A 16,269-nucleotide genomic window follows, 5' to 3' on the forward strand; every position below is an offset into this window, starting at 1 on the left:
CGCTTGTAGTACGGCAGATTTGGTCTACTGCTACAATTATTTGCCTGAAATTCAAGCATCCGATATGCAGTCCCGGGAGCTTGAATTTTGTTTTATGATATAAAAGTTGATTGACAACGGACGCACGTTGTCCCCAACATGTGTAAAATGTCCCCAAAATAAACAGTATACTAGTACAGGGACACAGTGTCCCCTGGTTTCAAAATTCTGGCTGCAGACTGATATTTCTGGTGAGATAATGATCCTAGACGTCGCGTTTTCAAATTCATTGCAATCCAAGAAAACATTCACAAGGGCTTCCATGCATAAAAGGAATGCTTTTTCTTTACTTATTGAAAGAATGCTGGCACCATCAGCTTCCAAGTTGTTTCTTCAAGAAAAAGTTTTGGGAAATCTGGAATTGCTATACTCTCACGCACGACTCCAAAGTTGATCAGGAATAGCACACATAAACTTTGCATGGTTAGTTATAAGCAGTTGAAAACATGCACCCAACAGATTTAGGTTTTTATACAAGCTTTATTGTGGTCGCTTAACTTTCAGCTAGACAGACCTACATCATGAAGAAACTATTAGTCTGAGCAAAAACAACATTTTGCTAAATAAATAGTACAATTGCAGACAGAACTTTAATATACAAGAAGAAAATATAATGGACAAGGAGAAATTTAATGCTAAAATAACAAGAAATTCTAAATCTATGAAAACCTTTGTACTGGTTTTTTAAGTTTCAGGCATCTTAACCTTGTTGGTGTTTGTACACAGTGAAATGTTCCTTAAATACTAGGATATGTTTGTTTACATGCTCTGATGGTTCTGGTTTTGTGCTGTCCTGTGGACGCAGAAAGGTGTCTGTAGAATGCAAAACAAAGAATGCATCCACTGTACCAAGCAGTAAGAAAACCATCTCTGCTTGTGCAGTCAGATCACAGTAAATTTATTGACAGAGTATTAAAATCTGATAACGCTGTGAGTTGGTGTAAATTCATGGCCCCTTAAAGCAAAAGCTAAACTTCATTACGAGAAAAATTCTCCATGCATGATTTCTTAGGGAAAGGCATTCATTTGTATCATTTAACCATTTGCATTGGGTGATTTGATAAACAAAAAGTAGGCCCCCTCTTGACTGGAAATGTGTCACTATTGTCCTATACATTGATATAGCATAGAAAGTTGAGACACAACTATCTATGGATATACAATTACAATTTTACCTCAATCAGTGAATGCAATGCTGTGCTGGAACAAACTGTACCAATCATGTCGCAACACATCAGAAAAAAACACTTTTCATTTCAGAATTTCTTGTCACAATGGCTTATATATGATAAAATAATTTACAAGTATATGATATATATTGGGAATGTCTTAAGTTTATTGACATATTTAAAATCTTTATTCCTTAATGAACACAATACAGCATTTCACATGAGTGACATTGACAAAAGGGGAAATATGTGACAGCAATTATTTGAATTTCTTCCCCATGAAAAAAATGATGACTTTCTATTAACTTGCTTCACTTTCACAGTGAAAAAATTTATTTTTAATTCAGCTTATTTGTGATGGTTAATTCCTCCCCAAGAATCCATCTTGTGATAATATCAACATGATGACTTGGAGACAAGTCTGTGTGTCTGTGTACAACTTTTAGGCTGCGTTCACAAAAAAACAGTAAGGGGGAGCTGGGGGAATTCAGGGGGATTCAAAATTTTGGGGGTAGTAGAGGGGGAACTTGAAATTTTTACTCTGCCTGTAGGGGGGGGGGGACCTGAAAATTGTTAGGTTCCCTTTTACATTTTACATTTTCCAATTCCAAGTTTTGGTAGGTAATTCAATGAGAAATCCTTTTAATGTCATCCAATTGTTGTAATGTTTGTAATAGTTTAACAAAATCTGGAACCATTTTGTCACATTTCATGTGAAAAAATCTAAACGTATGATTTGTCGTTAAAAACCAAACTTAAGCCTAGTAACAGGAGGGGAAGCTGCAACTGTTGATAATTTTTGCAATATTTCAACTACACTTTCTTGCTGTTTCCCTACAGCATCCTCAAACACACAATATTCAGTTTGTTGACAAAGCCTGCATATATAAATGTGTATTAGGTGATAATTTAATTAGATTCCGGACTGACAGTCATTTGTCAGTGATACAAATGCATGGTACACATAGACAGGCTGAGTTAGCAAGCTGAATACATGACAGTTCAACATGCTGCAGGGAGTAGAACAAGAACACAGTTGTTTACACTGAACAAAAATATTGCCAAAATTATCAAAGTTAATACAGCTACTCCCTGCGGGAAGTGTCACTATCAGGTACCGCCCTACTACTGCAGTGTCACTGTCACTGCATACCTGAACAGTGACAGAGATAGATCTGACTCTGATGTACATGGTAGATGAAGAAGAGTTTGGGTCAAATGACACTCATGACAGTGAAACATACTTGTACACAAGATCAGGCCAGAGAGCAACATATGGAAGACCAGGAGACTTTAAAAGTTATTGGGAATTTTTAGAATTGTGGCATATGAGAATAATCAAATACTAAAGAAAAAAGATAGGGTCACCATGCTTGATTTTCTAAATTTTCACATTCTCATCATAAAATAATACAAAATTAAAACTTTCGACAGTAAAGACGAAATGTAAAAATATGTGACTAAATGGAATTATTTATTTTTTAACCAAATTTGCCATTGTTACACTGAAAATTTCAGAAATTAAAACATTTATTTGATGGAATGTTTTAACCTTCCAGTAAGTGTCAATTTTCAGTAGCATCTAATTCATATATGTCTAGTACTTTTGAAACAAATTTTTGGTAGGTCACTGTGCTCAGTTTTTTACAATATGACAATTTGCCTACTCTCTCATGATCGTCATTTTGTGTGCTCTTCGGCGGGAGCAATTGACCTGGCCAGAGTTGGATTAACTCAAGTTGGCTTAGACTGATAAATCCACAAAGTTCACTGATGCGTTTAAAAATGAATCTATTTAAAAACTTGCCCGAGGAATATGACTTCACAAACTGCTTGATAACAGGTGCAGTACGTGTTTATTTTTTTGGCTTGTGATAGTTGGGGAGACTTGAAAAAATTTGATCATATAGAGGGGGATTTGAAATTTTTTAGGGTATTGGGGGATCTGAAAAAAAAAAGATTTCAATCACAATTCCTCCAGCCCCCCCCCCCCCCATCATTATTTTTGAATGCAGCCGTAAAGGGGCAGGCTGTTTATCAGCTTTATCTCTGAGCAAAATGAATTAACTGTGCACAACTTTCAAAGGAGAACATGGAATAAAATCGAATAAACAGTCGAATGTCAACGACCACTAATGCGAGAACCTGGGATTGAGGACTACCCCTTTAACATTGTGTTTGTCACTTTGATGTCAGAAGTGTAGATCCAGCATCTAAATGTTTCCAAATGAACTAAAAACTATCACAAAATTGTCTGTTTCTGAACACAAAAATATTTAGTGACTTTGTAATACTGACAGCGTTCGGTAAAGGCTCAAAATTGACAAAACAGTACTTTGGAGTTGTTGTCACATGCAGATTCAAAACCAACTATAAAGGTTATGTATGTCAAGCAGAAGACAAATAAGTAGAAACCAATAACAAGTACTGGAAAGTACAATTGTGGCAGAGCAATTATTTACTGAGGTACAGGGAAAAGCAGCTTTGAGTGTGTCAAATAAGTTATGTATTGGCAGTGTTGTGCATGTGGTGGCTGTTAATGAGTCAACTGCAGTTAAAGTATTTTGTTTGTAATATTGGCATGAACACAGTGTTTGTAATATTGGCATGAACACAGTGTTTGTGCATCATATGATTCAGGAGACTATGTGATGCCTATGGACTGATTTGGGCATGTATATTGTAAATAGTGCATGGCTTGGTGGGCAATCAAAGCTCATTTTTGGGTGTGTTGGTAAAAATCGGTTGTATTAACTTCTTTTGGCATATTTGTGTGTGCAAGTTGCATGCATGCTGATCAGAGTAATGCCAGAAAAGCCTGTGTAATACATGCTCTAAAAAATCTTCCCAATTACTAGTCTCGATTATAGACACTGTTTCAGAACAAATATTAGCATATCATAAAGGTGAAATATCTTTCCAAAGTGTTGCTAGAGATCAGCTGTGTAGGTTTTCACTGCAGAATACATACATTAAATATAAATATGATGTCGTTTACATTTGTAACCTTGAGATGAACCTTCCAAACCCCAGCTCCCCTGAAAAGCATACCTTATAAAACACAAAGAACTGTGAAACACACTGAATATAACTACACAACTACAGTGACTATGAAAATTGACTTTTTTGATAAAAATATACTGATGAAATATCTCAGTCAAATCTCAACTCTTGTATGCCCTCCCCAGCATAAAGTACGGTAAATGTTAGTTTGCAGTTACAAAGTGTGATCAAATATTGGTTTGATTTTCAAAATCTGACTTGCATCATTTGATCAAACAAAATGATGGGCCCCAGTGGTCCTAGTATGGCGCTATAAATTTTGTGAGCCAGGGTCATGGCTTTTGTCCGTCCAATCAGAGGGCAGTATGGTTGATTTCAAATTATACTGACCAATGAAAGTGGTCCAAATGTTAAACCTAACTGTACAGGTAGTTCCTATGCTAATTGATGATTCAAGCTTGAACACTGTGCTGAGTCTTGTATCTCAGCTGTGACCATAGACCCTAGCAAAAGATGTTGTCATCAATCTGGTATCTCTACAAAACAGAGCATTACATTGATACATTTTAAACCTTTCTATTATGAAAAGTGCACATGTAATTAGTGGCAGACATATAGCATACTATGAAGTCAAATTCTGTGTAGATTCACACTTGTAAGCTGTGAATTGCACTTGCTGACCGACAGAAGGTGAAAAGCTAAAGTACATTTCCCTGACAACTATTGCTATGGCTACCATGATTCTATGATAACAAAAATTCAGTAAATAGATCTTGCATCATTGTGTTTTGGATCAGGCTCAATCTTGTCAATTCTGCAGCAATGCAGTACTGTGCATCTGAAAATATCAGTGTAGTTGAGAAACCATGAAACAGTTTTATATGTGCATCAAGGTGTCTGTATGCATGTATGCAGAAAGACCACCTCAGGATAACTGCATACACTGAGACAGCGAACCCTGACACATAGTGAGCAAGAAGCTGAGAACTACTCTAAATCTGACATACTGGCCAAGTACACAATAAAACGATATAAAATTTGCAATCCATGAATTGTATCTACAGTACATGAATTTTGCAAATCAAAATTGTAATTTTCCTATGAACGAAACTGTGATTGAAGCATATGTTCAGTACAATAAATGATTATGTCTGTAAAAAGCCAGCACCTTCAATTTTAGAGGCATCTAAGGTGTGGTCCAACTTTCAACACATGTCTAGAGGATGCTATTCTGGAGTTGAACACTGACACCTCTATACAATGACACCTCTGTGAAAACAGTACTTTTTGTGTTGGTTTTGTGAAACTGTGCAAAGTAAAGACTTGGTAGAATTGCAACTTCTGCTACCTCAGTTAAGCATTGTGTTTCCATGGCAGTCTCAGCAGTGAGTGACAATACAGTCTACACTTAAAGCAAGGTCAAAGGTCAAAGGTGAAAATAGCATGCCCTTAGATTCAAACACTTTGAGTCAAATTAGCAATTTCTGTCAACTTCTTTGCATCAGCTCTACTTTACCAGTAGTTTGATTAATACATAAAATACTCTCGCATTAAACAGAACTTCCTTGATTCAGTGAAGTTGCAATTTGGCACAGGGCATTCTTGGTTACGGGTCAATCAAATAACACATTACAAGTAATTATATCATTGCACTAAACCAGAAACTGGTACTACTAAATTTCAGCTGTTCAGCATGGCCACCTTACTATTATGCATGCATATGTGTAAATATTTCAGAGAGAAAAAGCTGTTAGTTCGTTCGTCTGTAACTGATTTGTGTGGAATGAATTATGTTGACAAGCAAATTTAAATCTCATATTATATACAGATATAATTTTTTCTCTGTAATATTTTGTACACTATAAGTGTGCATCAATAGTGTTATCACAAAAATGTTTGGACTTCTACAAAGCTCTCCGCTTTGCAATTTCAGAGCAACAAAAGCAAGACCTTGTTGCCCTTAATTATGAATTGGCAACACTGTGGTCGGTGTACCTATCTCACAAATCTTGTCATTGTGAAACAACCAGGAAGCACACAGTAAGTATTTGTATATTGCAATGTTGATAACATTGACTGCATACAGCATGAAAAAAACTTACGAGAAATATAGTTTCATTTTTGAATGATGGCTTTTCATCTTGAGGACATTTTCACAAATTTGAACTCAGAGATCATACTTCTGTTTGAATTCAGTTTGTTTGTTTGCACATTCCTCGGATGAGTGCCATTGATAGGTTGAGATAAACCTGACCCATACAATCCAAACTTGTTGCCAGTCTTTGCCTGCGTCAGTCCACTTTTCAAAGCTCTCTGTGGGAATGGGTTGAAAGCCTTCACCTTGGCATTTGACGTTTGCTGGGGCAGTGCCTGCTGTATGCTGCCAGTTGACCTGTGACGCTTCTTCTTGCCATTCAGAGAGAAAGCGGCAATTTTTTCCTCGACAGTCTGAACAGGCAGGACTGCTGTTTCATTAGGATGCTGTGACTCTGTGGGCAGGACGCTGGCGGTGTTGTGAGTCCTGTGGGCACTCAAAGTTGTCGCCTGGGTTGCCATTTCAAGCAACGTCATTGGTTTGTCTGGCTTCTGCTCTTCCCGCTGCTGTTTCATTGCATGGAATGCTCTTTGGAAAGACTGATGGGCTGGTACATGCCCATTTTGATTTTGCATATGAGTCGGTTCCATTTGACTATGATTCTGCCGACTGCCATGCATCTGTGGATGTGTCACCCGTTCGTTTCTAGGTACTACTGTTTTCCCCTCCTCTACCTTGGTGTACTGTCTCTGAGTGGAATTCTTCGAGAGATGTCTGTTGTGTTGTGGCTGTTGCTGCTTTACAGACTTGTTTGCTGTCTTGGCAGAGTCTTCCGCCAGCTTTGCAGCAATTGTTGACACATCAAATTTGAAATGCGATTTACTCTGCGGCCTGGCATTGCTCTCTGACTTATCAGTCCGTGAGTCACCGTTTGTGTCACAAGTTCTATTCTCCTCTGATAATTTCCTGCTACTCTCATCATCACTGTTGCTGCTGTTTGAATCATCAAGATCAATTAAGACTGCTAACGTTGGTTCTTGACGGTCCACCTGCACTTCAACATCTGGCGTTTCAACTGAATTGGAACTGTTCATATCAATTTCCAAATCTGCCTTCTCTTCATTTCCGTTTTGAGAACTATCAGTCCTAATGTTATTAGAAACACTGCCCTCATTATCTGTGGGTGTGATGCTATTTCTGGCACTTGACGGCGTCGTCACCTGGCTCTGTGGAGATTTCTCGGAAGTCAAGCTATTTGAATCTGAAAATACATTGTCACTGATGGTGTCATCACTATCATTGCCATTCACACAATCTCTGTCAATGGCTCCAGTTTCCTTTTCACTGCTCTGCTGAGCTTCGTCATCTTCCCTCACACTATTAACAGATTTCTGTTCTCCATCACTGTCTGGAGACTCAGCTGGTGGTGACTCCTGCGATGATACGGACGTGGACGTTTTGGCAGCATGTGAATTCACATGTGCTCTGATTCGTAGATGGTTGACAGCTGTGGCGTGGGTCTGGGTGGGTGATGCTATCCTGGGACCTACTGTCACTCTCTTGTTTCTTGTTCCAAGACCTGAATTGCAAAGTTCAAAAAAAAATTTGTATCAGCATTCAGTGCTGTGGTCAAAGCTAGCATGGTAGTTAATGTTACTGTGGTGGCCTATCCATTACACATAGGTCTTCATTGTTATGCCATCGGAGCCATGTTATGAAACAATGCCACTTACCTATTTTCCCAAAGCTGTAGCAAAAAGTATGTGTATGACACACTACACATTAATAATTTGCTTGGTTTTCATGTTAATGTAACAAACTGCTGAGTAATAATCCACTATAAATATGAACTCTTGCAGCACAGTTGGTGAATTGATTTTTATTGAATGCTGGACTCCTTAAATGAATCACTTAACAGTTGTTCTTGCTATCTGGGTCAATGTAATGCACATGTAGACAGAATGGTTAATCTGCATGAAACCTTAGTTTACAAAATCTGATAAAAATATTAGGTGTATCACTCTTACCTTTCTTGCCAACAAACAAATGGTTCATGACTGGCGGTTTTTCAATATGAGGTGTGATGTTTTTCCTCACCAACTTTTTAGCACCATCTGCAAAAACAAGATGAACTCATTTCACTGATAACACATCAAAGAGTAAAGAATTTTATGGAAATCTAGATTTAAAGTTTTACACAAAAATTTGACATGTACAGCACTTTTTTTGTTTGTAAAACACGCAACTTCTTATAAGGCCAAAAAAGAAATAGAAATGTTTCTGGTCAGCGCGCGCGTCACTTGAACAACAGCGCGTCACCCTTTTTTTTCTGTTTGTGGCCGGCGGCCGTGGCTGACACCAAACCAAAATGGCTGAAGAGAAAGAGAAAATTCTTTGGGGGCATTATCAGTGACTGCATGAACAGTATATATGTGACTATATTGATAAAACTATAAAACTGACCCTCCTCCCTCCCTTGAGGGGAAAAAAAATAAAAATAAAAATAAAATAAAATTCGCGTCGCCACATCATTTTTTTAAGGAAGACCTGACCAGAAACATTTCTTTTTTTTTTTTTGGCCTAAATCAACCAAAATCTGTGTGTGTTCATCACAACACTTCATAAAAAGGCCAATTAGCCAAATATTATCATGGGTCTAAAAATACTTTGAATTTGAATTTGTAAAAACAAAAGAGAAGGCATGATGATAGATGAACAGCATCATCTAATTTCAACTGATTAGATTGTGACAATGGCAGAATACGAAATTGGTAGTGTCCCTGAAAGGATACTTGGGCAAATATTACAAATTCATCCAAACCTCCAGTACCCGAGGGATTTGTTTTCACTGATGATCCATACACTACATGGGCTTGCTGCTGACGTGTTTGTATTTTCCAATACTGTCTCTTCAAGGCATACACATCCATGGACATTCTCTCTAACATGGCAGATGAGATTTTCTGGTTCCAACTCATGTCCATGCTGGTGGAGAATGCTCCTGGGCTGACGTTGGTGATGTCATTGCTGTTTGAACTTTCACCTGGAATGCAGAAATTATATCAGTACCATATCGAGAAGACTTTAAAATTCAGAACTATCAAATTACATGAAATATTTGCTGAAGTAAAGCAAAAATAGTTTTACATTATTCAAAGACACGGTATTAAGTAATGTTTGAGTCAAAATGACCAAACTGACAAAAATACCTGGCATCCAACGGTGAAAACAGGTTGCTGTCCATAAGTCACATGACTAAATATTTGTACATTTACAGTGTGATTTACATAACACTGTTGAAATACTACAAGAGAAATATATTGGATGTGACAATCAGCTGTAGACATGTAATAATCACAAAGAGAATGCATGGTATAATCACCATTTTCAATTCTCTTCTGTGGTGATGGTGGCATACCAGCAAATACTCCAAAGCAATTGATGGCCTGCAAATCATCCTCATCAATATCAATTTCCTCATCGCTAGCTGATGTTGACGTGTTCCTCTTCATCTTCTCTGACCCCTTGCCTGACTTCTTCCATTGCTCCAATCGGTGTGAAAGGTGTAATGCTGTACATGTACTTTTCCCGGATTTCATCCAGGTGTGGGAATGGGAATGGAGCCATGTTGTAAATAGTCTGGATGAAAGATAAGTATTAAGAAATTGTAGAATGTCTACATGTCACAGATGTCAATACTCGCTATCCTTAAATAGTTTTGCCTTCAGCTAAGGTGTCAAACTGTATGAAATTGCATTGTGGGTAAAAAGTCGACTTCTCACCACAGCAAAAGTTTGAGATGGTGATGTTAATACTAAATAAACACTAGATGCAATTGTTTTCATGGCAAAAACTTCATCTGTTTGTTTGTGAAACTAGCTATGCTCATGCATCTTTTCATCCTTTTAGGAATTGCTGGTATGAAAGTCCTGTATAACTTAAAACTTTCGTTTGACTTGTGTAACCTTGTGTGTTTTACCAGTAGAAATCCGCCATGATGAATATATGGCCACATCATCCCCCCGAGACTTTTGTGACCCTACGAGTGGCAAAATCATACTTAAGGTACCGAGATTTTAAGAGGAAACATTTTACCTTTGCCTTTTAATTGATTAGTAACATCAAATTGTGTTGTTGTGCCACAAAAATGTTAGAATGGAGCTTCAAAACTTTTCAGCCTAAAATTGATCAGCTTTTTGTAAAAAAAAACTGTATGAAATCCGACACTCCCTCCCTAATTGAAGTTATATCTGTGGAGTAGTACGGTAAAAATAAACTTTAGTCGAACTGTTGATCAACCACATTTAACCTTGTCATGGTTTGACAGTCAATCAAACACAGCTACATGGGCTCAAGTACAGCCACAATAGAACAACTATTGACCCATGACCCTTGCAAGATGAATGCAAATGCATTGACACATTGACCCTACCATCTAATCAAATTATTGAAATTCACCTGCATTGATGAGAAAATTGAAGCTCAGCAAAAATTGGTCTGTGGTGGTTTTACCTCTTACAGCCAAAGTATGGTATGACCCTATTGTCTTCGGTATGTGGCAGAGTTGGACTTGTGCAGATGGGAAATGGGTAAGTTCATTACCTGTATAAGTTCATCACCATCCACAAGGCCATCGTGTAACATTTCATTGGTAAGTAAACCCATGGTGGAGTAGAAGTCATCAGCTGATCTGGCTTGCTCAATGCGACTGTAAAACATAAAACAACAGTAAACCCTAGGAACACTCTCTGAGATGAATCTCAGTAGGTATATCCTTTAGGTCAGTTAACATTACTTTTATGAGTACAATATACTACGATGGTTTTCTTTCTTTTACCATAAATCATCTACAAATAGAATGAATATTGACAGATTACTTATTGCTAATAGATTTGTATAATTCTTTATTTCTTAAGTCTCAATATCTGGCTGATCTGACTATCTAGGGTGATTTGGGCCTAATATGATTTGACTAACTTCTAGGGTTTCAAGATCTGGTACATTGTCATATTTACCTGCTAGAGATGGTTAATAGAAACAAAGCTATCTTGGCAAAACACAGAAATTATTGGACAGTACAACGAAAGATAATTGTTTATTTGAAAATGAGAAATATGACATGTCTTGTACCAGTTTTTCCAAGAAAAAATTTGCTTGATTAATGACACCAAATATGGTGACACTAAAGACAGCATGAAAGCATGAAAGTATCAAGATCAAGAGCATTCGCAAGTTACAGAATAAACTAATACAGAATTCGCTTACAGAAAGAGGCTGTTAATGAACGGATAAACTCAATCCAATGAAACTTCACACTTTGTGTTAGTATGTCAAGTAGTATTTCACACAGGAAAAGATGTTGAGAAGATCAGTGAAAAATATATTGACACAGCAAAACAGCCAAGTCATGTAGTGTCACTCAGACCTTGGAATAGGGATGTCAGGTTCATTATCATCAAGTCTGCCTGAGTCCTGTTTGTATGATTCTGATTGGCTTTCAGAAATCTCATTAGATTCTGACTGACTTTCAGAAATCTCAAAAGATTCTGATTGGTTTTCAGATAGCTGTAGAGATTCTGAATGTGCCTCACACTCAGGACTCTCGCTTGAAATATTGTACTGGTATTCTTTCCCATCAAAGCAGCAAATGAAGCAAAATAATTGGAGGAAAATGCAAAAGAAACTTGAAATACATGCAAAAAATGGCTTTCCTCATATTGAAAACACCTCATTCCTTTTGGAAGACAACAGTACAGTATGGTGGTGGAGCACAAAAGTGAGCCTACAAATAGGACAAGTACAAGAAATAATATCACTTTCCTTTTAAGCTCACATGATGACACTACATGTTTGTTAGTCCGTGGGCTGGAGGGGCCCACCGTGCACCCCCCCCCCCCCCATAAACCTACTACATGGGTATTTTTTTGTTCTTTGGGATCTGCTGAACTAGAAAAAAGATGTTAACATTGGATATTTTGGGATGCACTACCTGTCTGCACTGGTTTTTGATTTGTATGTACCGCAAAAAATGGCGAAAAATGGGTAGGGGTAGGGGGTACTATATCATCCCCTAAATTGAGTAAACTAGCATGAAATAGCACAAACCTTACATTTTTGGAAAGCTCAGACAATGCTCTTTCTGAGGAATACCAACTTTAGCAAAATTAACTTGTGTACATAGAATAGGACGACTTTAAAATGAATTTTTTTGACAATTTTGAAATTTTTTACCCAAAATACCATGTAACAATTGTGATTTACTTTTTATTAAGCAAAATTTTCACAACTTTTTGTGTTTAATTTATTCATTCCGACATATTAAACAAGAAAAAAAGTGTTAACATCAGATATTTAACTATACACTACTTCTCTGGCGTCAATTTTGAATTGCGTGTATCTGTATGGGGTGTGCAAAAGCAGGGGTAGGGGTACAACATTCTTTCCTTGATGAATTAAACTGGCTTGAAATGCCATATACCTTATAGTTTTAGAAAGCTTAGATACTGGTCTTTCTAAAATGCATAAGATTTTAGTAAAAAAATATGACGTCATAGAATTGGATAACTTTAAATCGATTTTTTCTGGTAATTCAGCAATTTTAACCGGAAGAAAATACGATAACTATTGTTTCCTCCCAATGAAGCAAATCAAACAGATTTATGGATGTTATTTACTAATTGCAACGTGCTGAAGAAGAAAATAAATGTCAAAATTGGGTATTTACAATGCATTATTGTCTCTACTCACTAAAATGGCAAGTTTTGCTACATTGGTATATCGTGAATGGGCATTTTATTGTTATGCATTGAAATAATGCACAGCCTTCAAAAGAAGACTTGAAAACGCACACACATAGTCATATTGCCATTTTCTCCTTAAAGTAAATAGATTGTTGATGACTGTCTATTTTTATAATTTACTTTTTAAATATTTTTTTATAAAATAATTTTGATAAGACGTATTTGGAAAATTGTCTATGCCTCCTTGTCTTACTTATACAGCAAGCATTACTAACAATCTATTAGGCCGTGGCCTAGAGGGGGCGTCTACGTGCACCTCCCCCCCCCCCCCCCCCCCCCCCCCCCCCCCGCAGAGGATAACAAACCTGTATTTTTCAGAAGCCTTGGGATCCCTAGAATAAGAAATATGATTTTAACAGACAAAATATAGGGACTCAATAGCTGTTACGGTCATGTTTTGAAGGGTACCGCAAAATCACGATTTAGTGACCCCATGGATTTTGTCAAACCTGTCTTCATGTACGTCATCTGCTGAGCTTACTATTTAACGTGACCTGACTTATGGGGTATCATTAGAAAGGTGATTTATTCTTCTTGAAAATGGTATATAGCAATATGCAATATCTTCTATAGTTTTCATGAAATAGGGCCATAATTTACCCCATACCCCAAAGTTTATGTCGCAAATTACTGTCAAAACTAATCTAAATTCTACCAATTATTTACCTAGACATAATACAAAGGGCAATGCTGTGTATTAACTTTGTGTTATTTGCTACAAGTACATGTTAGAAACCTGAAATAAACTTTTGACAGAAAAAATATTGGGATCCTGTAGCTGTAACAGTCATATTTTGAAGGGTTCCGCAAAATTACAGTGTTACTGAATCACATTCGTTTTTGTTAAACCTGTCTTCTTGTAAGTCTTCTGCTGAGCTTATTTTGAACATAAAGAAGCATATGCGGTATCATTTGAAAGTTCATTTACTTTTCTTTCAAATGATATATTGCAACATGCAATATCTTCAATAGTTTTTATTAAATGAGGCCAAAACTTATCCCATACCCCAAAGTTTTATGTCGCAAGTTACAGTCAAAACTAATGTCAAATTCTACCAATTATTTTCCTAGACACTTTACAAAAGGCAATGCTTTGTATAAAATATATTTTATTTGGTACAGGAACATGTCAAAAATATGAGTTAGACTTTTAACAGACAAAATATTGGGATTGAATGACTGTTACTTGCATGATTTGAAGGGTACCGTGAAGTCAGAGTATTACCGACTCGCATATGTTTTTGTTAAATGTGTCGTCTTGTAAGTCATCTGCTGAGCTTACATGTTAACATAACCTAGCTTATGGGCTGCCATTATAAAGACAATGTATTTGGCTTTAAAATGACATATTGTAACATACAATATCTTTTATATTTTTCATGAAATAGGACCAAACCTTACCCCATACCCCAAAGTTTTATGTCGTAAATTACTGTCAAAACTTATCTTAAATTATACCAATTATTTACCTAGACATTATACAAAAGGCAATGCTTTGTATCAAATTGTTTTATTTGATACGGGTACATGTTAGAAAATTGAAATAAACTTTTAACACAAAAATATCCGGATGCTGTAGCTGTAACAGTCATATTTTGAATGGTACTGCAAAATCACTGTATTGTCAATTGCATACATTTTGTTAAACCTGTCTTCTTGTAAGTCGCCTACTGAGCTTATTTTTCATCATAACGTGGCAAGTTGGGCATCATTAGAAAGTTAATTTACTCTTCTTTAAAATAATATATTGCAATATGCAATATCTTTTACAGTTTTCATGTAATAGGACCACAACTTACCCCATACTCCAAAGTTTTATGTTCCAAATTACAGTCAAAACTAATCTCAAATTCTGCCAACTATTTACCTAGACATAATACAAAGGGCAATGATTTGTATAAAATATAGTTTATTTGCTGCAGGTTCATGTTAGAAACTTGAAACGAACTTTTAACAGAAAAAATATTGTGATGCTGTAGCCGTAACAGTAATATTTTGAAGGGTACCACAAAATCATGGTATTGTCAACTCGCATACGTTTTTGTTTAGCCTGTCTTATTGTAAGTCATCTGCTGAGCTTATTTTTTAACATCAGTTGGTTTTGGGGGTATCATTAAAAAGGTTTTATTTTCTTTGATATAAAATATTGTAATATACAATATCTTCTCTAGTATTCACGAAATAAGACCAAAACTTACCCCATACCCCTAAGTTTATTTTGCAAATTACTGTCACTACTGATTTCTAATTCTACCAAACTTTTACCTAGACATATGACAAAAGACAATAATTTGTATGAAATCTGTTTTATTTGCTACAGAGACACGTCACAAATATGAGATAGATTTTTAACAGACAAAATACTGGGATTGAATGGTTGCTGCTGTCATGTTTTGAAGGGTACCGTAAAGTCGCAGTCTTGCCCACTCGTATGTGTTTTTGTTAAATGTGTCATCTTGTAAGTCATCTGCTGAGCTTACTTTTTACCCTAACCTATCTTATGGGGTATCATTGGAAAGACAATTTTTGCCAGAAAGCGATCGACATATTGTAATATGCAATATCTTCAATAGTTTTCATGAAATAGGGACCAAAACTTACCCCATATCCCAAATTCACAAACTGCAAAGTTTTAGAACAGATGCAGTTTGCAAATCAAACTAAGGGCTGGGGTGATGAGGTTTTTGCTATTTCATTACAACTTAAGATGATAATGCACTTTAGAATATGCTAAAAATAAGAGTGATAAAATCTTTGTAATGATACCCTACAATCTGGATTATGGACAAAATAAACCTTGGCAGATATATTTCATGGAAACCTGTTTAATAAAATTTCACCGGTTTCAGCAACATATCCTGCTATCATTCAAACCATGATGCTAACAGCTATTAAATCGCAATAATTATCCTGTTAATAGTATCTTTCATAGTTGGAAATGTCTCTGTAACAAATAAAATAAGTTTCATACAAAGTTTGTCTTTTTTATAGAATTTTTCAAAATTAAATACTAGTTTTTACAGTAATTTACGACATAAAACTTTGGGGTATGCGGTAAGGTTTGGTCCTATTTCATGAAAAATATAAAAGATATTGTATGTTGCAATATGTCATTTTAAAGCCAAATAAATTGTCTTTCTAATGGCAGCCTATAAGCTAGGTTATGTTAACATGTAAGCTCAGCAGATGACTTACAAGACGACACATTTAACAAAAACATATG

The 16,269-nt window shown here is 36.3% G+C and overlaps 1 protein-coding gene across 1 annotated transcript in view; it reads right to left on the bottom strand.

Moving 5' to 3' along the window:
• Positions 1-516: 516 nt before the first annotated feature.
• Positions 517-16,269, bottom strand: part of LOC139134651 (TBC1 domain family member 30-like) — an 85,930-nt gene continuing 70,177 nt past the window's right edge. The window contains 6 exon segments of the mRNA XM_070701608.1: positions 517-7,825; positions 8,274-8,360; positions 9,068-9,289; positions 9,629-9,776; positions 9,778-9,885; positions 10,849-10,954. Of these exon segments, the coding sequence (XP_070557709.1) occupies positions 6,348-7,825; positions 8,274-8,360; positions 9,068-9,289; positions 9,629-9,776; positions 9,778-9,885; positions 10,849-10,954 (2,149 nt within the window). The 3' untranslated portion in view covers positions 517-6,347.

Source organism: Ptychodera flava, chromosome 6 (genome assembly GCF_041260155.1).
Source record: "Ptychodera flava strain L36383 chromosome 6, AS_Pfla_20210202, whole genome shotgun sequence".
Taxonomy (NCBI): Eukaryota; Metazoa; Hemichordata; class Enteropneusta; family Ptychoderidae; genus Ptychodera; species Ptychodera flava.